Source organism: Coenobita brevimanus, chromosome 92 (assembly GCF_032717465.1).
Source record: "Coenobita brevimanus isolate Jiangsu-jjx chromosome 92, ASM3271746v2, whole genome shotgun sequence".
Taxonomy (NCBI): domain Eukaryota; kingdom Metazoa; phylum Arthropoda; class Malacostraca; order Decapoda; family Coenobitidae; genus Coenobita; species Coenobita brevimanus.
In genome coordinates this window covers 3,636,596-3,662,764 of record NC_137045.1, presented here as the reverse complement: position 1 = coordinate 3,662,764, position 26,169 = coordinate 3,636,596, and the positions used below count along the sequence as shown (strand labels likewise).

The following is a 26,169-nucleotide window of genomic DNA, read 5'->3' as shown; positions in this document are numbered from 1 at the left end:
ACCACTTCACATCAACACCAAACCACACCACACCACACCGCCACCACCACATACTTCAGATTTCTCTCCACATTGTTTTACCATTTTCATCCATGTCACTGACCTCTCATTATACCAACACCATACGATACCATACCATCCCTCCACCTTCTCGTCCAAACGCCTCCACGCTCCACTATTTTGTATCTGTTTCACCGATTCTAGGCCAACAACACACGAGAAATCATGGCACCATTCCACCACGAACCCCACATCACAGCACCACAAAAGATGAAGAATAGGAGAGGATGCACCATGGTTGGAATAAAAAAAAAAAAAAAAAAAAAAAAAAAAAAAAAGTCACTGCTGAAGATTAGGCTTGCTGGGGGTAAAGCTGAGTGAGGGTAGGGAAGAGTGAGTGTAAGGATGAATGAGGGTAGAGCTGAGTGAAGGTAGAACAGAGTGAGAGTTAAGCTGACTGTGGGTAGAGCTGACAGGGTAATGTCAGGTGAGGGTAAAGATGACTGAGGGTAAAGCTGCGTGAAGGTAAAGCTACGTGAGAGTAAACTGGGTGATGGTAAAGCTGGGTGAATGGAAGGCTGACTGAGGGTAAAGCTGCGTGCGGTTAAAGCTGAATGAGGATAGGGCTGTGTGTGAGTTAAATTGAATGAGGATAATGCTGAGTGATGGGTAAGATAAGTGAGGATGAACGAGGGTGAGAGTAAAGCAGAGTGAGGGCATAGCTGGGCGGGAGGACAGATAGTTAATACTAAAAAACTGAACGAGACTAAAGGTGAGCGCCAGTAAAGTGAATAAAACTACAGCTGGGTAAGGGTAAAGCTGACCCGGAATATTACGAGCGAGGGTAAACAGGATAAGTGAAGCAAGCGAAAGCTGAGAAAAAATAAAGCAATCTCGCTCCAAACAATAAAGAATTTTTGCCTACAGGAAACTGAGGCCTGAGGGAGTGGGATGGCAAGTGCTGACACCACCCACCAGGAACAACCACTTGAGGATGAAGACTTTTTTGTTTTTTTCGTTCTTGCTGTTGGATAATGATTTTAGATGTGAGGTCATTTCTAGGGACGGCGCTGTCAGTCTCTCTCTAGTTTTTCGTAGAGTTTAACGAGGGAAGGCACACCAGACCACGACACACCACTCTACACAGTATCACCCTCCCACACACGACACCACATCAAGGGCACTAACCGTAGTGCCCTAAAGTTCTTAACTTCTGTACTTGTTCTTGCTACCAGCCAGTGATTACAACAAACCTGGGGGAGACCTGTCACGGCGAAAAGATTAACTTGCTGTAAACATGACAGAATTGTGTGTGTGTGTGTGTGTGTGTGTGTGTGTGTGTGTGTGTGTGTGTGTGTGTGTGTGTGTGTGTGTGTGTGTGTGTGTGTGTGTGTGTGTGTGTGTGTGTGTGTGTGTGTGTGTGTGTTCTAAAATGTATTCATAACCCGAGAAGTATCAAAAGAAATGTTAAAAAAAAAAAAAAGAAATATGAATCTTTTTCTTCTCTGAAAAAATGCGGTAACAATGAAGGTGAAATGCCAAGGCCAAATAGTGAGCAGGTATTGTCCCTCGGTGGAATTTCTGACTTCTCTCTCACTTTCTTGCTTGCAGTTTATGATGTGAACAGAGACGTAATAATGAAGTGTTAACTGTCGCAGACTGTCATGACTCCTCAAGCGAACCAGATCACCTGAAGCTTTATCTGGAACAGAATATTAGAGTTGCTCCGCCCATGAGAAGGTGAATAGTGACACCATTACCACTCTCAGGCTCCTTTGCATCACTCAGCAAAATTTAACCGTCTGGCGCCAGCTGAACACCAAAATTATACCAACAATATAAAGGTAAATATGTTTAGGATTACGACGAAACATGCATAGCTGCTAAACTGCTTACATTACAAAAAAAATAAAGCATTGATAGAAATCTGGACTGCAAATATAGTTTCGAGTAATCAGTGGGTGCGTAGATCCTGGTATGACAGAAAATGACAGACTGGATATTTTATTAGATACCGGATGCAACTAATCCTCTTATGGTTGCAGAGACTCTAGTATTTCATTCCAATTAACACCTTTTTTTTGTATATATTATATTTATTCAGATGAGAGTAAATACTAGGAGCCTTAGTGTGTTTGTATTGTCACCATTAAACGTCGAATGGTCGGGACACTCAGTATTTTATTTCAACTTACACCGGACAGTTTATTGGGCTGTTTCTAGGAACCTGAATGCCCTAAGTTAGTCAAATTTCCCATTATTTTCGTCTCTCGTTCCATGTAAATTAAAACAGACGCACACATTCTCTCACATTTCTGCAGGCTATACTTAGCAGGAAGAGGAATACTAAAATTCTCACGAGGCCTCAAAATAGAAACTTGCAAAACTCGCTTGTGACATGATGCACCCTAATTACGAAGCGGTATTCTGTAAATCTGTTTTAAGCTGGGCACGTTCCAGGAATGTTAAGCCCTCTGAGTGCTATTTGTGGCCATTTCAATGCGACAATCAGACTTTTAATTCTCACCAGTTTTGGTCGTTTATATTTTGCAGAGGGATGCCCTTTGACGTCAGAGGGTTATATAAAGTCTACAAGTATATCAGCTTTTAATATACAATGGTAGAGATAAAGCTTCATATTCCTATTAAGTTGACGATGCTATTCAGGAGTGAGGAACGTACACAGTCAAAAGATTAGTATATTATTCCTGATGGCGCTAAACTAAATTAGTCAGCAAAATGTCAATATTGCAATTGACTCTGTCGGCTTCGGAGCACCGTATTTTGGCGATTAATTATATCTATTAAACCTTGATGTTCGAGTTACTTATATTAATTCAGTAACAACACAGGCTGTCTTAGTAGCTTGCAAGAGGATAAAAAGGTGTAATATGCAAAATAAATAGCGGAAGATGAGGAGCTACGAAGTCTCCTCCGTCACCTAATAAATTTAACCCGTTCACTGCGATGACGTCTTTTATAGTTACCTCCGGGTTACGTATTCACCCCTATCTGTCTGCTTGTTTGTTTGTCCACAGAATATCTCAAAAAGTTATTGATGGATTTCAATGAAATTTTGTGGATATGTGGATCATGGGCCAAGGAAGAGGTGATTAATTTTTCGTCGTGATCTGAGTTTGAGTCCCTGTTCAGGACTTTTTTGTTTGTTTGTCCAAAAGATTTCAAAAAGTTATTGATGGATTTCAGTGAAATTTTGTGGATACCTGGGCTATAAGCCAAGGAAGAGTTAACTAAATTCTGGTGGTGATCTGAGTTGCATTATTGTTAAGGGACGTGATGAGGATGATCAAGGGAGCTTACTCTTCCACTGCGTCTACTTCACAATTTCAGCATGTGCGTCACTTCCTCCCAAACGCATCATATCAACGTGAATAGTCAATGGGCAGAGAGACATAACAAGCACCTCTCAGGTCAGAAATGATAGCCTGGAGAGGAAAGTGAGAAGCAGCTGTAAAATATTAAGGGGGCTTTCGATCCTGACTGAATAATATCCACAGGTACGAAGTTGCCTACATCCATGGATTCCACCTTAGGCGTAGGTTTGACCGTGGGTGACGACTCAAAATCTCTCTCTCTCTCACTCTCTCTCTCACTGAAATAATAATTCTAGTTTTTACTAACAAAAAGGAGACATACATTAAAGTCAGTCCCAAAATTCGGACACCTAACGAAAATCCTGTCGAGGAAGTATTAACAAAAATGAAAAAAAATCTCGGAAGTCTCTCGTCCCCCCGCCCAATTTTCTTCCATACTCTGAGATTTCCCATTTTCCGTGAGATTGTCTAATTTAGCCGAGCGGAACCAAGCCAGGGAAGTATTTATAAAAGATCTCTGCCATTTTTTTTTGTGTGTGGGGGGGGGCGAGGGAAGCGAGATAAACAAGTCTCCATGGCAGCCAGATATTTGCGGAAGATATTTACTTTGGCTGCAGTTTTTCAGGTTATTAGTCACTCGTTTGGATGTGAAATGCTTGATACTGACAGGCGTACGAGTGAAGATAAAAGCATAAATAAACGACCCTAGACTTTCCTTAACTTTTGCTGTTGCGCGACATTCTATTTATTATATTTTTCTTGTCTGCAGCGACTTCATTTAAATCTGTAGGGTCTTCGGAGCTGAGAGAAGAGTTTTATCATTCATTACTACTTCACTAAGAGCGGAAACTACAAAGCTGAATAGTATAAAGTGACATCGGTTACAAAAAAGTGAAAAAAAACAGAAAAAAAAAAAAGGACGTCCGCTAGTTCAGTGCGTTAAATTAAGGAAAATTTGTGAATACGTTTTCTATATGATCCCACACACCTCGCCAAAATTCGTCCTTGATTTTCAGGAGTAAATATATTCCTCTCCCCAGTCCCGGAGCTGAAAGAGAGAGAGAGAGAGAGAGAGAGAGAGAGAGAGAATTATTCCCCCTTAATATTTTCCACGTCTTTTTTACCCTCGCAACCAACCAGTTTTTAACACACACACACAGACACACACACACACACACACACACACACACACACACTTTATCCACATGTTTTTCCCGCCTGGTCAATGAGTTAAACTTTTAATCCTGTTTTTCGGGAATTTCTCTTCCAAATCTGCTTCCATCTTCACCCTCTGCCTGGGGATGTTTTTATACTGTATTCTGATCACCTCCAGATGAGTTCAATCAGCTTGGGAGAGAATTTTTCAAGACAAAGAGATTAGAAGCATCCTCCACTGATCCCTGTAGCACAGAGTAGTCGTTCGTATCCCATATTATCGCCAATAAGATTTCATTCCACAGTGCGAAAAATCGCACGAGCTGAATGAGTTAAATTTCTTAGCCTTGTATCCTCATTATTTAACAACCGAGTTTCTTGGTCACTGCATGAATTCATCTGGGCAGTTTGTCAGTCACTCACATTTCACATCTGTTTTGGCGTTCCCTTCCCAGTTCCTGAGTCAGACTGTTTTTCTCCAATACATCCCTGCCAAAATAGTGTGTGATTAACTATTTTCGCACTCTACCAACCCATCGAGCCAATCACTTTCCATCACATTTTTCCGTAATTCTGTGTCCAGTAGATCATTTAGTTCCAATTCTTTTTCCTCAATTTATCGCAACCCAGTTTGTGTCACCGAGTCTGTTTCTGCAATCCCTAGTAAGTCACGGAATCCCCTACCAGGTCATGAAGTCACTTGAGCCAAACTGGTTTCCCTACAAAATTAATGTCTGGCCTCTCCCTTCATTTTCCCCACTTTTTTCCCCCCACTCGGTCATTAACTAAGTTTATATCATTATTCCCCTCTTATGTCTTTACCCTTTTCCCCTGTTTTACCCAGCCTAGTGAATGTGTCGTTGTTTTCTGTTGGCCTCGTACTTCGGTAAGGTTGTCAGAGTGCATCACCGTCTTCCTCTGCCTCTTCTTGTCTTCCCATTTTCTAGCCTCCCCGGAAATGCATTATCGCTCTCCTGTCAATTCTCGTGAAGATTTTGCCAAAGTTTCCTCTCTTAATCGACCAATATTTCATTCATACCAATACAGTAAGTTTCTGTTCTCCAAGGATGTGTGAGTTAATAATACTTGTAATTAACCACCTCATCATCAGGAAACCTTTACTATTTTTACAGCTCTCAAACTACAGTACTTTCATCAGCCGAGACCAAGCCATAGGAGCTTGAATGTTAATATTTGTACCATTAACCTCTAATGTTCCGGCCAACTTCAATACTTAGTCCAGCTGACTCCATACGATTTTATGTAGCTGTGTGAGTCATAGAAGTCAAATTGTTGATATACTTTGTTGTTAAGTTCCTCAATCGTTAGGCATGCGCAATGAACGGGCTTTTCAAAGGGAGACGTTCTTCTCAAGCATTTGCAACCCTTACCTGTATCTCAAGATCACTGGAGGTAGCGTCTGCGTTGCACAATCCATTCACTGTCTATGCTTACAAACTAAGCCTAACATTTTATGATTCGGGAACTTTCATTAACATTTTTCTGAGAAAACAATATGTTTCACTCTTAACGGACGCAGAGTCACGGAGGAAGTATGCATTTAGATTTCCAGTTGTTATTCAGCATGAATGAAGATATGCACAATAGATTCTGACAAACTTTGACCTTGTTTTGTGGCCTTACACAATGTATATTCACAAAACTGAATCCACTCGTTTCTGCCTTACTCTCAACCTTTCCACCAACTTTATTTTAAATCGGGAAAAAAGAAAACTGTTTAAGCTTATCTTGGCATGTGATTCTGACCTCTGATCTTTCGTTCTAAAACACAACAGGTCATCCCCTTCCAACACCCTCAACCTTTCATAAAGCTTGGCCCAAATTAGATCAAAGTTGTTGGAGAAAGGTAACACATGACAACTCGGTCACATCCTTATACGCAACTTGTTTTTTACTTAAATGCAATCTTTCATATTCAGTCAGTGGCAGAGAAAAATCATGTTTAGATGCTTGTCAGAAAATAAAACTACTAACCTCATGAAAACTGGTATTTTCCACTGTAAAGGTGGAATGGATGCAGTTATTATTTCGGTAAGTCAGAGCTGTAGGTTTACAATATCGACGGAGGCAATACTTAGCACAGCTTGTAACTGCTTTGGATGAATGCGATTCCTAGGAATACCATGAATGAAACGAGAGAGGAAACGGAATCTGTTACATGAAAAACGTGAGATTCAAAGTTACTTTTCTGTGTGCCAACGAGGCTCACATAATCTAGATCGGTATAGGATGATCTGGTCTTACAAAGCACAGTACTCTCTCTCTCTCTCTCTCTCTCTCTCTCTCTCTCTCTCTCTCTCTCTCACACACACACACACACACACACACACACACACACACACACACACACGATAAATAAAGGTTTCTTATTTCGCTTTTGCACTGAATAGTTCAAATGGTGGAAATTGCAGCCATAAATTTAATTTGTGTTTTTGTAAAGAGGGTCTAGGTCAGGCCAAAGCTAATTCATCTTCACAATCAGCGCAATTTCAATATGTGGCTATCATTTCTACAATGTGTAAACAACAACCAATAATCTTTTCACTTACCAAATTGTAATCACCGGGGAGGGGGGGGAGGTGCGGACTGAGAATGGGATAAAAGACAATAATGGTACTTTAATAGGGTTAATTATGAGGAAGAAGACTTATGCTGCACCAATAATCAACGGCAATTATAATTAATGATCCTCTTCGAACCATGGCCACTACAAAATGTAACTGATTAGCGTGGCGGCAACTTATAATGACTTCCGGAAATCAAGCCTCTTTTGATGTCAGGTTAATTGATTCATAATGGCCTAATTGTTTTCAGCCCTCCTATCAGCGGCAGTTTTATCTTGGTCTGTCTGTCGTGTGTGGCTCGATGTAACAGCGAAACAATAATTGGGTTCGCCGAAGTGGAATAGCCTTATGCAGTTTTTATTACCTTGACTTTTCCCTCTCACTCACAAATTCCCCCTCTCACTCACGAGCTCATGCCTCCCCCCCCCCTCTCTCTCTCTCTCTCAATCCTAACTTTCATCGTAATCATTCTAAAACGCAGCTTCATTTCATTTCTCTCTCTCTCTCTCTCAATCCTAACTTCCATCGTAATCATTCTAAAACGCAGCTCCATTTCATTCTCTCTCTCTCTCTCTCTCTCTCTCTCTCTCTCTCTCTCTCTCTCACACACACACACACACACACACACAATTTTTAAAAGAGAAGTTTTTATTTTCTCCTTTGTCAAGCACTCCCGTTGACGTTCCAGTTCACTCAATAACTCATATTTCACGAGAGAGAGAGAGAGAGAGAGAGAGAGAGAGAGAGAGAGAGAGAGAGAGAGAGAGAAGGCACTTGACACTGATTCGAAATTTGTTGACTCTCTCTCTCTCTCTTACTGCACACGTTTTCCCATCTTCCCTCTTTTACCTTCTCTTATTTACTCTATTTATTTTACAATATTTCCTCCTCCCTCTCTCCTCTTCAATTACGGTATTAGATGACTTCATTTGGGGAGAAAGATAAATTGTGGGGAAAGAAGAGGTGGAGAGGGAGGAGGAGGTGAAGAGGGGAGGAGGAAGGGAGAGGGGGAGAGAGGGGGGAGGAGGTGAAGAGGGGAGGAAAAGGGGAAGGTGGAGAAGAGAGAGAGGAAGAAGGCTATAAAAAGGACAAGGGGAAGGACAGAGAGTCGGATTGCAAAGGGAAGGAGGGTAGTGAGGACAACAGAGGAAAAGCAAAGGGAACAAAGGAAGGAAAGAAGGGGGAAAAGAAGAGAAAGAAGGAGTAAAGAAAGAAGGAAAGAGAGTAAACAGGAAAGAAAAAAAATATAGGAAAAAACAGAAGAAGAAAGCTGGTTATTATATACAAGAAGAATGGAAGAAGGAGGGAGGACGATGAGGGAAAAGCATGGAAGAGAAGGGTGCACAGGAAGAAAGGGAAAAAAAACATGTAATGCGGCAGGAAGGAAGACTAACGGAGGGGGACAAAGGGTTCTGGGGGATAGAAGAAAGAGGACTATGAAAAATGAGACAGTGAGCCTGATGGTGTGCATGGCAAAGTAGACACAACGCAGAGGAGAAAAAGATAGATGGACGTGAAAGATGATGATGTGTGAAAGAATAAGGCAGCCGCAAGAAAACCAGGGTGGAAGGAGGAAAATGAAAAAAAGATTAAAGAAAAATATTAACCCCCACTTACGGTCCAACAACTCACTCAGGACTGACGGAAATAGTCTGACGTTAGTTGGAATCAAGTGCCGTACTGGAGTTGTCCCGATCATGAGGGCGAATGGTGGAATTATGAACACTCTGAGTCTCCTGTGATTTACTTTTAACCAAATGAAAACGTCAGGCATTGGTACTTACTGTAGCTGGAATAAAAGCATAGAGTTGTTCGCACCGTAAGACTGTTTATATTGTAACAGATAAACAAGAGAGACAAAAGGTAAGTGAAAAGATAAAAGAACAGTGGGGGTTGTTCTAGTAAAGCTAAGGGCAAAAAGAAACAAATATTACGTAAAAATAATAAAAACATTGCAACATGGAGATTAAAATTATATATCAACCGGAAAGAAGGGATATAAGCAATAAATACAATTCTTATAAATAAGTTCATAAGCAGACACACACACACACACACACACACACACACACACACACACACACACACACACACACACACACACACACACACACACATTATGGAAGAGAGAGAGAGAGAGAGAGGGAGGATAATCTTCGCTAAGAATGATGCTTCCACACCTCAGTCCTGACACTCTCTCTCTCTCTCTCTCTCTCTCTCTCTCTCTCTCTCTCTCTTTCCCTACCACTGCCTCCCTGATCTGAACTCCAAACATGCTGTTATTTACCTCCGCCACCAAGAGGAGGAAGTGAGAGAAGGGTGGAGGGTGAGGAGAGAGAGAGAGAGAGAGAGAGAGAGAGAGAGAGAGAGAGAGAGAGAGAGAGAGAGAGAGAGAATCAGGAGGAAATTAAATGTCAAGTTGGGATAGAAAAAACATGGAGCGAAGACGGAAGGGAGAAAAAAATATATATATGGAGATGCTGCAAATGAAACTGACATGTGGAGATGACGAAGGAAAAACAGAACAAGAGGAAGATGACAGAGAAGTTTACATTGACGAAAAGAAAGAGAAATCTAAAAAGAAAAAAAAAAATTGAAAATGTGATGATGATTTTTGAGGTGAAGGATGGAGGAGATGAATGAGGTAAATATTAGACGGAAGAGGAGCTATGTGAAGAAGGAGAAATAAAGAGAACTAAGATATAACACGAAAAGATACGACGAATTAGATGACGCAAACATAAGGGGTAAATGAAGGAAGAGGGGGTAATGAAAGGAAGATAATAGATAAGAGAAGAGGCGAAATAAAGTAAAAATCTGAGAAATATTACACCACTACTTACACACCAGACCCAGTGTAATCATATCAGACACTCACAAAATCACACCAGATCCACTTCACATCATGCCAGACCCGTTCCATATCATACCAGACCCACTCCACAGCATCACGCCACATCCACCCCACATAATTACACAGGACCACCGCTATTATAATACATTTTTTCATACCAAAGCACACCACCTGTACTTCACATAGGAAACACTCATTACATCACATCCTCATCCATACCATACCACACTACACAAACATTCACGCCATTCCACTCCACTCCACACGCACCTCATTCCAAACCGACTCTACAACACGCTCCATTCCACAGCCACAGCACTCGGCACCCCACTCTTCACCCACTTCACTCCACCCTCCCCCCATTCCACAGCCAAACCAACCCACACCCAGTACCACTCCACATCCCATTCCAACCCACACCTCATTTCACTCCCATTCCAGTCCACACTCAACTACCACTTCACATAACCATTCCAATCCACACCTCATTCCACACTCCACATCAACACACTCCCACTCCACTCCACACTCCATTCCACACTCCATCATACACCCACTGCACTCCAGACACAAGATTAAATCCTCTTTTCCAGTCAAGCATAAGAAAATTCCTGATTCGTCCTCCTACTAATCAGAGCTTCCAACCCTCCTTCCTTCCTCCCTCCTCCCACCTCTCTCTCTCTCTCTCTCTCTCTCTCTCTCTTATCCTTCCCCTCCTCCTCCTACTCTCACTTCCTTCCCTCTCTCAATCTCCCTTGATCTTCTCATTCCACTCTCCCTCCTCCTCTCCTTCCTCCCTCTCTCCCTCCCTCCTTGTCCCTGTCTTCACCGTCTCGTCCCACTTTCCCCTCCCGCTTTCTTTCTCATTCCCTTTACCATCCCTTTCTCCTTCCTTCTCTCTCTCTCTCTCTCTCTCTCTCTCTCTCTCTCTCTCTCTCTCTCTCTCTCTCTCTCTCTCTCGTACACCCAATCTTTCCCCGTCGCTTCGCATTTCCTTATCTTATCTTTTCCTATCCACCTCATCATCATATTTACAGGTTCTCCTCAAACATTTTCTCTTTTCCTGCGCTTTAATGTCTTACAGCCATTTCAAGCATTTTCTGTAATTCTCTATGTACTGTATAAATTATGTAATTCACGTTATATCTACCTGTAGTTTCCTGTGCCATCTTCTACGTATAGGTGTGCTTGTTGTTTTGCCGTTTCATTAATATTTTGTCAAGTATTGCTCTCCCTTTTTGTCTTCTGCGTATTTTCTCCTTTAAACACCCAAGCTGGCGAGGCAAGTGAGGGTGATATGCTGTGTGTGTGTGTGTGTGTGTGTGTGTGTGTGTGTGTGTGTGTGTGTGTGTGTGTGTGTGTGTGTGTGTGTGTGTGTGTGTGTGTGTATAGTGCATGTATATGTACGTGTATGCGCATGTATGTACTGTATGCATGCGTGTGACTGTATGTGTGTGCGAATACTATAACCTCTTATGAAACCGCTGTGTTATTCATAGCAAATAAAATGCTACGTCCTTGAAGACATTTTATAACCCCTAGCAATGGTTAACGTTTTGTTTCTTTACGTAACGACGATTTGTTATAGTCCAAGAATATATTTAAAAAAAAAAGTCTTCATAAAACTTACGAGTGTGCCTTCATTACCTACCATCATGCTGCTGGTCCCAAGACTCGAGGAAACACAGTCATTAGAGGCCACCAGGGAATAACGAAGTGTTAGCGAGGAGTAAGGGAAGAGATACGAAAGTGGGTGTTACGAAAAATTTGTAAGTTTAGCCTCAAATCCTTTCTTTAAATTCCCATGTCCATTCTCTTGCCGAGGTGCCCTACTCACGAGATGGCAGCAGTATCTTCCTCCAGTTTTTACTTACAGTTTGACCTTCCTCATACCTCAGGCTTCCTTGGGATAGACCCTCGAGCTGGAGGTGCCAAGGCCATCAGGTTGAGTTGGTCTGTTCAGGCCGAGTGGATGGTGTATCGTGTCCGGGTAAGTATACCCTGTGAAGATGGATGTCGTGCTAATAAGATGTTGGAGGGAAAAAAATGGGTAGGGTGGGTGCATGGGGGGGTAGGGAGGGCTGGAAGGCTGGTACTGGGTACATCCTGTGATGACGGATGTTGTATGAGAGGAAGCGCTGGCGACAGAATAGTGTTCACATATAGGGGGGGCCTCTGAATAACGCTCCACTACAATCTCACCTGAGGGTATCGTGTTAGTGTGGACGTAGGTGTGGCAATGGGGGTCGGAAATGAAGAAATAAAGCAGGTTAGACACTGTTAACACTAACTGAGCCGACTCCACAACATACAAGAAACTGACCAGCACATGGTGGTATGGTAGCAGGCGGTGGAGTAGCGCCGGGACAGTGCACCCTGTATGGATCCGAGTTGCACAGTGGGTTGGACGGACGGGGTGAGGTAGTCCTTCGCAAAATGTGAATAAAGGAGTAAATACGCGCTATAGCCATATACCTGGCATCTTATGACACGGAAAGAAAAAAAAAAACTGCGCTAAAGAGGTAATACCTTCTTTGTCTTTTCTTTTCTTCCATCCTCTGGAATGTCCCTTCTTCCCTACAATTCATCTCTTCCGGTTATCAGCTTTTATCTATCGCTTTCCCTCATCTTTTCCCTCCCCTGGATATCTGGCTCTCTCTCTCTCTTTCCGTCACTCTTCCCTTCCCCTCAGTTCATCTCTGTTTCCCCCACTCTTCCCCTCCCCTGTTGTCCATTTTTCTCTCCCCTCTACTCCTCTCCTCTACCTTCCCACCCTCTCCTTTCCCAGCCTATTAATTAGAGGGCAAAAAAAAGTGCTATTTTCGGTTGGCATCACAGGGTAGGACCGGGATGACTAAGAACGGCTAGGGCAGTAAACACATGAGGAAAAGAGGAGTAGGAATAAACATGAGGGATAGACAGACCCAGGTGAATACAGATAGATGGATAGATAAATAGACAGACTACATGCATATATTCAAAGACAGGATGACAGAGATTCCACACATACAGTATACACACGCAGGCTGAGAGAGAGAGAGAGAGAGAGAGAGAGAGAGAGAGAGAGAGAGAGAGAGAATATTCTTAGTCCAGCATGCAAGAAAATCTGCCCTAATCACTGAGAATAACTACCCAATCATCGCTGGAGCAAATAAAGGCAATGACTGCACAATCGAAGTAGCTGTCTTTGCTCATCATTTCTTTCGAGCATTGACCCGTAAGATAACAAGAGAATTAGCTGACCTCATGTATTTTTTTTTTTTTTTACGTGGATAACTCTGGGCATAAGACTTGTTAGCCCGCTCCCTAAGGCCCAACAGTCCTCCTACACGCCATAAACCTTTGACACCTTCAATCTGGTGGCATCGTTTTGGTGTGCACAAGTGTTCATTCCATTTCCAGTCGATTTTATTAAGTGTTAGGGGAGACTTTCTGTTGTTAAGCATCTTATGAAGGCTACATTTGACCTCTCCAGTTCGAAAAGCATCTCACTTTAGGAACAGAAAAAACATAATCAGATTGAATAGGTGAATGTGACCTGCAAAATGCGGCCAAACCGTAAAATCGTCACTAGGCGAAACCATCAGCTGACATAACCTACTCTCTACTTCTAACACATTCGTCTATTATCGAGTCCAGTCCCCACTTTTTCCCATCCCTTCTGATTCTCTTCATTATCCGACTCACTCTTCTTTCTGTTCCTCTCCCAAACTGACCGACTATTCCATCCCCTTGCCAAGGCTTCTCTTGTCTTTCATATTTGTTCTGACTCCTGTCCTTTCAGATAATCTTCACTCTGGTATTTCCGTACACCACATCTGATTTTTTCTCGTTGTACTTTTGCTTTACTTCCCATTCTCTCTGCAATCCTCACACGTAATCTACTTTCCGTTTCTTTCCTTTCATGACATTATTTCTTCCTTCTCCGAACTCCTTTCCTCTTACAACCCCTTTGTTCCCCTAATAATATCTCCTTCTTTTTACCTCATTTACCAACCCTTTTTACCGCTCTTTCCTTGTATCATTACCACTTTCCTCCCCTTTGCTTTCTACAGATTTCTTTTCCTTTTCTTCCTTCTCTCGCTCACCGTCCCTCCCTGAATCTCCCCTTTCCTGTATTCTCCTCCCTCTATATCAGGATCTATCTTTACCTCTCATTAATCCTAGTCTCTCTCTCTCTTCTACGAATACCGTCTCTTGTTGCCTTTCTCCTCTTCCCTGCCTCCCTCCATCCCTCCATACCCAATTCTCTCTCTTCCAGCACCTTTCCTTTCTCCTTCACTTTTTCCTATAACCCATCTTTCCTCTTTCTCCAAATTCTCTCTCCCTTCTATCATCTTTCCCTAACGCTCTTTTGTTTTGTCTTCCATCATACCTTCTTGCCTATTATTCCGTTATCTCCCCGTTCTATCGCCGTCCTCTCTGTCTCCCAACATCCGATCTTTCCTCCCCTTCCCACACCCACATTCGTTCCCAATATCATTATCACTCTTTTCTCCCCCCCCCCCAACACCCACATTCGTTCCCAATATCATTATCACTTCTTCCTCCCATCATCCATCTTCGCCCCTCCGCTCTATACTTCCAGCCATCCATTCTGCCCTCTCCCACCCTCTCTTCTGGTGCCCACCTAACACATATGGCCCCACTGTCCTCTCCTATATCTCCCATCATCACATCTTTCCTCCCTCTCCCCTCTCCCCCTCCATATTTCCTCCTTGCTCTTCCTCTCTGTGCCTTTCATTATCCATCCTGTTGCTTTCTACCGCCTGTCTTTTCCTTTCTATTCTTTTCTCTATCTCTTATTACCCCATTTCTCTCTCTTTTCATCGCCCTTTCCCCCAACCTCTTTTTCCCCCTTTCTCAACACTATTTCTCAAACCCTTTCCCCCTCAACCTTCTCTCCTCTTCACCAACTTACTATCCCCGTCTTCTTAGTGAGATCCTTTATCGCCTTACTACTTCTCACAACCACCTTTTTACTCCTCGTTCTCTCCCTCACTCATAATTCCCCTTTCCCATCACTCCCTTTTCTACCCACCTCCCTTTCCTTCCACATCACTCCTTTTATCTCTTCACCACCCCCTTTCTACCCTACCCCTTCCTCACCCCCTGTTACCGCCCCTGTCCTTCTCCCCACCTATATCTACCCCAACCCTCACCCTCCTCCAGCCCCATCACCAATTCTCAGTATAATGCAAGTGGATCGATACCATAAGACATCGCCAATATGTCAGCCTCCTTCAGGGCCACTCTGACCTTCTTTTCACGTGCATAAAGACACATTCATACCATCCTGCAAACACGCGCGCGCGCACACACACACACACACACACACACACACACACACACACACACACACACACACACACACACACACACACACACACAAGACGCTCTATTTAAGTGAATAAAACAATATGGCATTGGTAAATAATATAATGATGCCATCGCAGTCTAACGAGACAGAACAAAGTGCATTTTACCTTTACTTCAGTCACTTCATGTCCAATTAGAGATTTTTTTTCTACCATCACATTTAGACGTATACCGTTTAAAAGAGTTCTCCTCAGTGAAGGTCAGAAGTCAGGTATATAAAAAAGAAGGGGGAGGAGTTTTGAGGGAGGCGATAAGATCATATTTTCTTGATAATCTCTTCAGTTCGAGAGAGTTATTTTGAAGTGAATGCGCTGCAACCAGAAGACTTTTTTTTTTTTTCTTTTTTTTCTTTTTCTTTGGCCAAGGGAGAGTTCTTTAAGAGTAAAGTAGTTAATGATGGCTGCATCCGACCTTCACAGTTTGAAAAATCACTCCTGAGCGGAAGAAAATGGTCTGGGATACTAATATGAAATAATAAGAGACGTCAAAATAGTGTAGGGGTTAATGTGTTCTGAACTTCACCCCATCCTCATCGCGCATAATTTTTCCTTTCCTTCTAATTTCTCTTTCTCTCTCTCTCTCTCTCTTTCTCTTCATTATTTCCAACAAGGCAGCCTCGTAAGGGTGGGCTCGGCGAGGCGAAGGAGAGGGGAGGGAGAGGGAGAAAGGGGGAAAAGAGGAGAGAGGAGGAAGAAGAGAAGAAGACGATGAGAAGAGGGGAAGGGAGGTTGGGGGAAAGGGAGACACAGAAAATATGGAGAAGCATAGGCGAGAGGAGGAGGAGGGAGGAGGGTGTTAAGGGGGGGATGGTTAGGAGAGAAGTGAGGTGGAGGAGGAGGAGGGGAGGAATGGAAGAGGGGAGGAGGAGGAGGGGGGGATGAGGAGAGGGGAGGGGGAGGAGTGGAGAGTAAGGCGAGGGGAGGGGAAGAGGAAGGAATATGCTGAGGGGTGGGAAAAAGGGGGGATGGAGGCAGAGGGCAGACCAGGACAATAACACTGAAAAATTGCAGTGACAAACATGGGGTGGAAAACAAGGAGAACAAAAGTGGAGGATAAAAGGGATGTCAGTCTGTAAATATATGTGGCCTGAACAAATGTACCAGATGAAAGGGATGGCACGTCGTAAATGAAAGCGGAGCGAACTGAACAAAAGTGGACAATAAAAGAGAAAGGGAAGAAGACGAACGGAAATGCAAGACAAACGTGGATGTAAACTGGAGACCAAGAACACAATTGGAAGATAATAAAGGAGTGAGGCATGACAACAGTAACGAAGGAAAAATAAGATGGTACACTAGTTTGTAAATAGGAGGGAACAGGAAAGCTAGAGGAACAGGGAGGAAAAACAAGGAATATAAAACAAGAGTTCAAAACAAAGGGATTAAAAGGACAAGAGAGGAGGCAGAGTGTAAATAAAAGAAAGCAAAAATAAAAAGGGAGCATGAAAGTGAAGCAAGAAAACTTTATCAAGCGTGCAAGGAAGAAGTAATGGCAAGGAGGAAAGCAAGAAAAAAACATATGAGATGAAACGGAAGCCAATTGTAAACCAGGAAAGCATGAAGAACAGAACTGCAAGACTGAAGGGTGAAATACATAGAGATGGAAAAAGGGGAACATAAAAAAGCACACGTGAGTGATAAAAAATACAATGAATTAAGAAAAAGAATAAAAGGAAGGATGAAAGGGAGGGAAGCCTGAAAATAAAAAGGAACAGTATAACAAACATTTACAGAAGCGGGAGAATTTACGGACGATTTTGGCCAAAAATAAAGGGGACGAAGACAGACATATATATTATTTATCTATGTACTAATCTATCTATTTATTTATCTATCCATTTATCTATCTATATCTATCTATCTGTCAATCTCTTCAGGGGGAGAGAGAGAGAGAGAGAGAGAGAGAGAGAGAGAGAGAGAGAGAGAGAGAGAGAGAGAGAGATTGTATGTGAAAGTGCAATGAGAAAGAGAAAAACAAGAACGTAAGTGGAAGATTAAAGAAATGCAGGCCTGTAAATGAGAAAAAAAAAAAAGAATGATAAAGAGCAGTTTGTTTCCACACGAAGAGGTAAACACGAAAATAAAGAACAAACCCGTAAGATGAAAGGACGAGCAAATTGTGTTCTAAAGTGCAAGGAACATGAATAACAGTAGTGAAAAACGAGCCAAAATGGATGCTAAAAGTGAAGGCAGTTTGTAAATAAGCGTAGAAGTAACATGCAAATATATAAGAATTAAGTAAAAAGAGAAGTGCAGGGAAGCGAAACACGAAGAAATTTAATGCCATTCGTGAACAAAAGTGGACGAGAAAAGGGGACGGCAGTTTGTAAATAGGAGTAAAGGAAAACAGAAGGAAATGAAGACTGTATGTGGAGAAAGGGAGAGTGTGCAGCCTGTGAGCTGAAATAAAATGAAACAAAGGAGTATGAATAGCAGGAGTGAGAAGGATGAAGAAAAGCGAAGGATAAAGGGAATGCAGATTGTTATCTCAAGTACAAGAATATTACAAGATCAAAGAATGGAATGCATGTTAAAAAAAATACAGGAGATGAAAGACAAAAACAGTAAAGATACCATATTTCACGAAAGAGCATCAAGGGAAAAAATGGACTGTAGCTTCTTAAATAAACGAAAGAATGAAACAATACGACAAAATGCAATGAAGGAAAAAATGAAGTGGCAGATACTCGGAAGGAAAGAAAAAAGGGAGGTGAAAACAGAAACAGAAATGGAAGTGAAAACAAAGAAAAAGAAAAAAAAGAACAGAAAAGAAAAAAAGGAAAAAGATTACCAGAAAGAAAAAAAATATAAAAGTAAGAAGATTATGAAAAACAAGAGCATGAACATGAAAAAATAATAATAAAAAAAAAGGAACACCTGAAAGAGGAGGAGGAGTAGGAGGAGAAGTCTTGTAAAGCTCTATTTAAATGTTTTATCTAGCAGCAAGAACAAGATATACTCGCAATGCATTCATACGCCTGGATTTTGTTTGACATGGGATGCAGGCACAAACTTTTTCCTGGCAGCTGGGGATGCATGGAACAGTTAATTAATCAACCGAAGAGAGACTCGGAAAGCTTCCGGGAGTGGAATGAAACCAATTACTAGCCATATATATATATATATATATATATATATACAACAGGTATATATGTATAATCACACGCATACACGGTATAATGTGTATCTAGGATATAAGCTAAATACATGCATTCATTATATTTATTATTAATACTGTTAGTAATTTTACTGATAATGTTGTTTCTGTGGCTCTTACTATTATCTATACCATGATTTCTGCTCCTCTTACCATTCCACCAATATCACCAGCGTGGCGTGCCCTAATGATCAATCCCTCATAATTAACAGTGCCTCAGTGATGCGTATACGATGCTAATAATGACAAGCACTAGGGCGTGGCCAAAAACACGTTGGGGGAGTATTAGGCTCGTTATTGTGGGGCTCTACCTGCAATCCATCATCACCGGTAATTAGTGAGAGAGAGAGAGAGAGAGAGAGAGAGAGAGAGAGAGAGAGAGAGAGAGAGAGAGAGGATCACTATAAATATAGACCCTGCAACTGTTACTACTACTACTACTAGATGTAGGCTAGTAGTAGAAGTAGTAATAGTACTACTAGTAATACAAGAACAGCGATAACATCAGAACATACTAAAGTAAAACAATCGGTATCATCAAGAGCGACGTATAAAACAAACACCTTTTCCTTGATGACAACAAAGATACACAACGAATCTTAAGGAAGCTGATAATGAACGGGTTTCTTTGTGTATGGTTCAAGAGTATTATCGGGATGAGATTACGTTTAGGTGTTTTTGTCATCCTGAACGTCATCAAAATCATCATCACCACCCCCATCATCACCATAATTATCAGCGTCATTGCTACAGTCATCATACTGCACAAACATCATTATAATCATATTAAACCCATTTCCCTCTATTACTTTTAGGGTCACATACAGAATAATGAAAAACGCGATTCACGATAGACGGTAACATAACTATACCGGTATATATTTTGAGAGGCTCAGCGAAAATAAGATGCATCTCCATTCATTCGTTAGCTTCGATTTTATTTCAGTTATAGCCACTGAATCAATGTAGGTATTATTCGTCGAAGATAATTCTCCTGAAACTGATATTCTGATTTTCCTGTAATCTCTTTCCTAAGTCTCTTTCAAGTGTTTCAAACCTGATGTAGGAAGTAACTTCAGACAGGCACTGAAGTCCTTTGCAACTTACGAGAGGTCGGCACGTTATTCTTTCCCCGCATCCTGTTATACTCAAGTGCCAGTCTTTAACACATCTTGGTTTCACTCATTATTACGTCGCATCTGAGGCAAAGTCGCCGAAGATAACACCGTCTTTCTATGTCTGCATTTATTCCGGGTTTCAGATCCTGGTACTTTTATAATTCTCAAAGGTATCCTGCACCTAAGGAAATTACTGAAAACTAAGGACTGAAAAGATGACGCTGACATGATGAAAACAAAGTACCACACCCATAACGAACACTCAAAGCCACATGGCAGGTACTCACAACGGGATACAACGCCTCTATAGCTCTAACACTGAAGACTTACGCCAATCAGAACTGAAAAAAACCCTTGCTACTGTTGGTACACAAACAGTCGGTCATTCCACCAGGACGCTGATAAAGAACAAGAAAGTTACCGTTTTTTTTTTTGTATTATCCTTCCACCCATCTTATCATCATCCCATTTATTATTTCAGTGCAGTTAGTTGTATTTAAATATCACAAAAGGATAAAGAGAATAAAGAGTCAAAACATCAATAAAAATAACAGTCCTTGTATGCCCAGTCTTCCATACCAAACTCATAGCATTCCAGAGGTGAATTCACTCTGCTCTTCTCCATACCAGCGAGCCAAGTTTGTGATGGTAAGTGGAGAGAAGACAAGGTATTTCATCCTGGGAAGTCTTTTTTTTTTTTTTAATATCAATGATCGAAAAAGGGTACAACACAACTCTACCATAAGATTCTCTCTTGCCCTACTAGGCATAATATCAAAAATAGGATACCGAAACAATCATAAATACGATATAGTAATATGAACATGGAAATAAATACTGTTATCAAAACTACTAAGAAAATTACTGAAGTGAGTACTATGGTACAGATGTAAAGGCAGGGTATCAGCAGCAAAGCAACTTACTGTTGTCTAAGCCACATATACTTAATTGCCAAGTACTGTAGTTACTTGTAAAGAGTCGGCATCTTATCTCTTTCGGAGGGAGAGTAAAAGTATATTCGACTATAGAAAAGAATTAATCAAGGCACGTATATGCTCCTACAGTCTCAACAAACGATGGATGAAAAACAGTTGTTCTCAATAGGGATTCCAGCCTTTGAATGGAGCGCACAAACAAATAAATGAGATGGAAATAATTTTACACGGAGGTAAAGTGGTTGAAAATTAGGTTTCATTCATGTGTCACATCCAGTCTTTGTAGCTGATTACCGACACAGCTGGTCCTACAGTAGAGGCATTATAATTATGTACTCACCAGCACGGCGAGGAGTCGTTATCGGTGGACGCGGAAGACCACGAGCTTTTTCTGGAGCAGGGTGAGGGGGCGGGCAGCCAGTCCATCTCGCCGGGGGGGATGACCCCTCCGACGCTATGTGCCCGATTTTTGGGAACGATAACGCTCCAGGGGTCACTGCTGCTGGAGGTGAGGCGGGGGGAGCGTGGGCCGGAGGGGGACGTCTGGGCAGAGCGGGGGGCGGCACAGGGGGGGAAAGGTACACAGCCAGCAAGGAGGGGAGGCTGAGGGGTGCTGCAGCGACGGCCACACCGCTGCACCAGGGAGGGGGCGCCTTGGTAGAAGGGCTGGGGAAGGTTGCGAAGGAGGGTGTGCGTCCCCCCCGCGTGCACCACCGCCGTGTGTGAGGCGCGGGGCAGACTGGCCGGGGCACAAGGCACGGAGGTGGGGCGGCCCCCCCCACCGTTGGTGTTATTGGCAACACTGACGGGGGTGCCACGACCCAGCTGTATGTTGCGGGGGATCATCTTCAACTTGATGGGTTTGAGAGGGTCTGCAAGAGAGTAAACAAATCAAGTCATGACGGGGCACTGATTCTCTCTCTCTCTCTCTCTCTCTCTCTCTCTCTCTCTCTCTCTCTCACACACACACACACACACACACACACACACACACACACACACACACAGCTGACAACACAAGTCCACACAGCCATGCAGACTGAGCTAACACCACGGGGATATAACTTTACAGCAGGCAGTGTCAGGCACAACTGTCACCAACAGAATATATCATGCAGCCTCCCAGCCGACACACAACACTCGCCTCACCCACACTAATACAGCAGAGCGGAATCGATCTCCCAGCTGATATTTATACGGTGTTATCTATAACGATGTCTTAATTGCTAGATTCTTGTATTCTTGTTTTTAGTTAATCTTTGAAATATCAAAAGGACAACTACTAGGCACTATTTATCACGTACGTCATCAATATTACCAGTTTCGTTAGTCCTCTGACACTTAGGATCCCTATTAGCGGAACAAAATGGATTGGTATTAGCCTGAAAAAAAATAACTTCAGTGTCCCTAATAAAGAATGAGACATTACTTAGCTCTCTGCAAGCTGGACAAAATCGTCTGGTGTTATCCTGAATAAAATACCTAAGAACGTTCTAACCTAAAGTGCTAAATCAAGCAAAGGGACCTCATGCATGGAAGATGCGAAATAATTTTCCACTTTACATGGGTCAAGAGAAAAGGAGGAACGCGGTAATCTTGGGAGTATATCAGTGCAGTGAGTGAAACAGACAAGTTTAATAAAACAGTGTGGTAGAAAGATTGAAGGGCAGGTGGCCGAAGTACACTCATGATGGCATAACATGAACTAATAATTTCCAGCTGCCTCTGGGTGATTCAAACCGATGCCCCCATAACAACGTGATCGTCACTCCAGCTGGCGCCATCATAGCACCACATGTCTAAAGCATTATAAACCCTGTCATTCCGGAAGATATGAACGTTGGACTCTGTGATCCTCACGCAGGGTCTTACTTGTAATCCTTTCACTGATTTGGCCGGGTGCGTGACAAGATTCAAGAGCACCTCCAAACATAAGTGAGACGTGTGTCGGATATTACAGTACTTCAAAACAAAGAGAGGACTAAAAGGATCAAATACGGTATGTTATTTATTACTTCTGATCCTTGCAGTCCACATTAGAAGCATCAGATCCATGCACATCAAGCTAGATCAATATATGACGTCACGCACGCACGCACCCTCACGCACACATAAGAAATAATGATCTAGAGAGTGAAGGGCAATGGACACATACAGTACGCAACAGGTCAGCGGGAACAAAAACATTAATAACAATCTGACCTGAGGGCGATCTTCTGGGCGCTACCTCTCCCCCTCCACCTCCTCCTCCTCTCCTGTTTCTCTCTTGAGGGGGATCCGCTGTCGTCTTGCCTCCTTTCCTTCCAGGGGGCTGATCCGAACACCTGGCTATGGTCTCGAAGGGAGCGCCGACCCCTCCTCCTCCTCCTCCTCCCCCTCCTGCATCTCCCTCGCTCCCTTCGCTTCTTAGTTGTCGGTAGTTCTTTCTCAGCTGCTGCAAAGAGGGAAGAAAAGATTGTGTTAATTCACCATCATTTCACAGTGACATTAGTTGTTAAAATGGAGAAAATGATAACATATGGAGGCCTTCTTCAACGATAACGTTTCAATGGGCATAATACTGACATTTTTCCCTAATATTTCGCTTTCTCTTTATATATGGATCCTACCTCACCTTCATTAGTTCTGGGTTAGAATTTGGATGATGATGATGATGGAGAGAGAGAGAGAGAGAGAGAGAGAGAGAGAGAGAGAGAGAGAGAGAGAGAGAGAGAGAGAGAGAGAGAGAGAGAGAGAGAGAGAGAGAGAGAGAGAACTGAAATATTTTTCCAATAAACCTCGCGTGACGATTTTTTGTATTCTTCTTTCTACCTCCACCTTTTATATCTATTTTCCGTAGGGAGAGAAATTTGGTTGTGATGGTGTTAATGAACATACATATGTGTAGCCCTTGTCACACACACACACACACACACACACACACACACACACACACACACATGAAGAAAAGAAAGGTGTCTACGGCTCAAAAAATAATCTGCAGGAAGCAAGAATATACCAGAAAATACGTCCTCTGATTGCAGTTCAACCCATTCACTCAGTACAGTTATTTATGGTCATACATCTTACCCTGTACATTCGCCGGGTGTTTTCACCACCATGTACTGTTGCCTGCAAAAGTTCTGTTCCTCTTCTTTCCTCTCAGTATCTCATAACATTATATTAGCTTGGAAGGTGAAGTTGGTTAAAAGCAACTGCTTATCTAACCAGACAGATTTTAGTGATTAAATGCAAGCTTACCCAAAGTAAAGTGATGATATGGGTGAGGAGGAGGAACGGAACTTTTGCATGGGACTGTACTTGCCAACACTCGCCCCATTTCACAGCCTGACTCTCATCCCCCAGGAGCCTCTTGCCCCTTAAATGACAATCAGGATTAGGGGAAGGAGGAGGGATGGGCCTGAGGGGGATGCAACTCGTGGCTCCCTCGTCCTACCCTTGTTCGTTTTGCCCATTCAACACGCTGCCTTTTACATCTTATTTTATTTACCACCGGACGATCCTATTCACTTTAACCCCTTGTACCAAGATGGCGTCATTATCATTCTATTCGTGCAGCTTCCGGAACATTCTATTCAACTCAGGAGGGACTTTTCAAACTAGAAGAGTGAGAGGAAGCATTTATCGAACCCAAACGTACCCGAGCATTTTAGGTGTGAATTAAGGATGATGATGATGATGATGACGATGATATCACCTTTTTGCCTTTTGCCTAAGATGACTTGTGTTTTATTTTTCCTAGGCCTAAAGGATTTTGTTTTTATCTGAGAAAGGAAGAAGTGGGCCGGCGAGAAGGGGGCTGATGAGGAAAAAGGTAAGGTGAGAAGTGGACTGAGGAGGAGAGAAGTAGGCTGAGGTGAAGAGAAATGAAGTGATAAGAAGAGAAGCCAGATGAGGGGGAGATATGTGAGCTGACGGGGAGAGACGTGGGATGATGGGGAGATAAGTGGGGTGATGGGGAGATAAGGGAGATGATGAAGAGAGAAGTGGGGTGAGGTGATACATAGGTGGGATGAGTAGGAGACAGCAGTGGGGTGAGGAGGAGAGGAGTGAGAAGAGAAACAGTTTACTGAGGAGTGAACAGGGACGAGGAAGAGAGAGAATTAAGCAGGTAGGGGAGGCGATTACTCTCCTTGACAGCGCTGGCCTGTGGAGGGAACTAGGCTTAAGTGGCACTCTCACCCCACTAACCTAATTACACACACTCATTAACCACTCACTCCATCACCACCTGAAAACAATTAACCATTACAAGTTAGCCCCTTAATCCCAAACACGTCTTTACACGACTCATTAACCACTCACTCACTCACAACCAGAGAGTTTGGCCATTACTAAATACTCTTTACTTTAACTTCGACTCCACCTTCATTGCTGAGCGGCAGAAGTAGATTAACGTTAGAATATGATGCCTGTCACAAATAAGTGCTGTGGACAGGATGCAGAGACCTAATACTGTCTTATTCTGTCACTGATCTACGTGAAATAAGCTGCAATAGACAAAAATCTGCTCCAGTTTCTGATTTTAAAAAAGTATAGTTAACCCTGCAATCCCTAATACGTCATCAAACAGCTCATTAAGCACTCACTCACTAACTCACCACCTGAAAACAGTTAGGCCATTACTGGTTAACCACTATGCAAACCAAATGATCACTTAAGAGACTGACGGACATATAAAAATACAAATTGGGGAAAAAGAAAAAGGTCTCTGATAGTAATAAATTACTCAGTCCGTTTCCGTAACCCAGCAGTCCACCGAGAAGGAAAAGTGGCACACACATGTCACCACTTAGGCACAAATAACCACCGTCTATACTGAATAAATGCTGGAGTTATCTCATTCAGGACAACTTCCCTGTGCCTCATTGGGATATACTGTATGCTGGTGATAAGGTTTGACATAGATTTGTATTATGAATGAATTAATTCGGCGAGAAGAAAGCGGAGCCCAATAGCGGGAGGTCAAGCGGTAATGGTGGCAGGAGAGAGAAAAATGTAACCCAACACCGCTGTCGCTACAATCTGCTCTCTCTCTCTCTCTCTCTCTCTCTCTCTCTCTCTCTCTCTCTCTCTCTCTCTCTCTCTCGAACGGGGTGTGTTAGATAATAGTCTTGCGTAACAGTTTACCGCAACAGATCTCCCTAAGCTGCATAAAACTGCTGAATCGTACCAAGAGTAAAGCACAAAAGCTGCCATCGATCTGAACTGGGTGAGGTGTGAGGTGCAGAACAAATCGCTGAGGAGGAGTCGTTACGAAATCCTCTGAGGCAACGATAACACGGCCCCCTTACGTGTACCAGGGAATTGAGGGCTGGGTAGAGAAAGTTCTAGTATGTTTGTAGCTGCCATCCGGGTCAAAGGTCAAAGGTACTGAGATATGAGTCGGTCGTGCGATATCCCACGCACGCTTGGCCGAACCCGTTCACTACGATGACATTTTATTTTACTCATGCTTCCATTAAATCTCGGGTAAGTGAATGGGTTAATGGCAGATATACCAAATCCTTACAGAAAAAAAAAAAAAAAAAAAAATCAATATAATCCCCTGCAGAAAGAAAGAAAAAAAATCTATCTATCTATCTATATAAATTACGTCATCTAATGTAATTTTGGTATAACTCTTATTGGTAGAAATTCTCTCAGTTGTGG

General features: G+C 42.6%; 1 protein-coding gene across 1 annotated transcript in view; it reads right to left on the bottom strand.

The window, feature by feature from the left end:
• Positions 1-25,869, bottom strand: part of LOC145412063 (uncharacterized) — a 111,186-nt gene extending 85,317 nt beyond the window's left edge. Inside the window, exons 1-3 of the mRNA XM_080281981.1 lie at positions 25,812-25,869; positions 22,720-22,812; positions 20,858-21,389 (exon numbers count right to left, since the gene is read on the bottom strand). Of these exons, the coding sequence (XP_080138107.1) occupies positions 20,858-21,389; positions 22,720-22,812; positions 25,812-25,869 (683 nt within the window). The remainder of the gene's footprint in view (positions 1-20,857; positions 21,390-22,719; positions 22,813-25,811) is intronic.
• Positions 25,870-26,169: the final 300 nt, after the last annotated feature.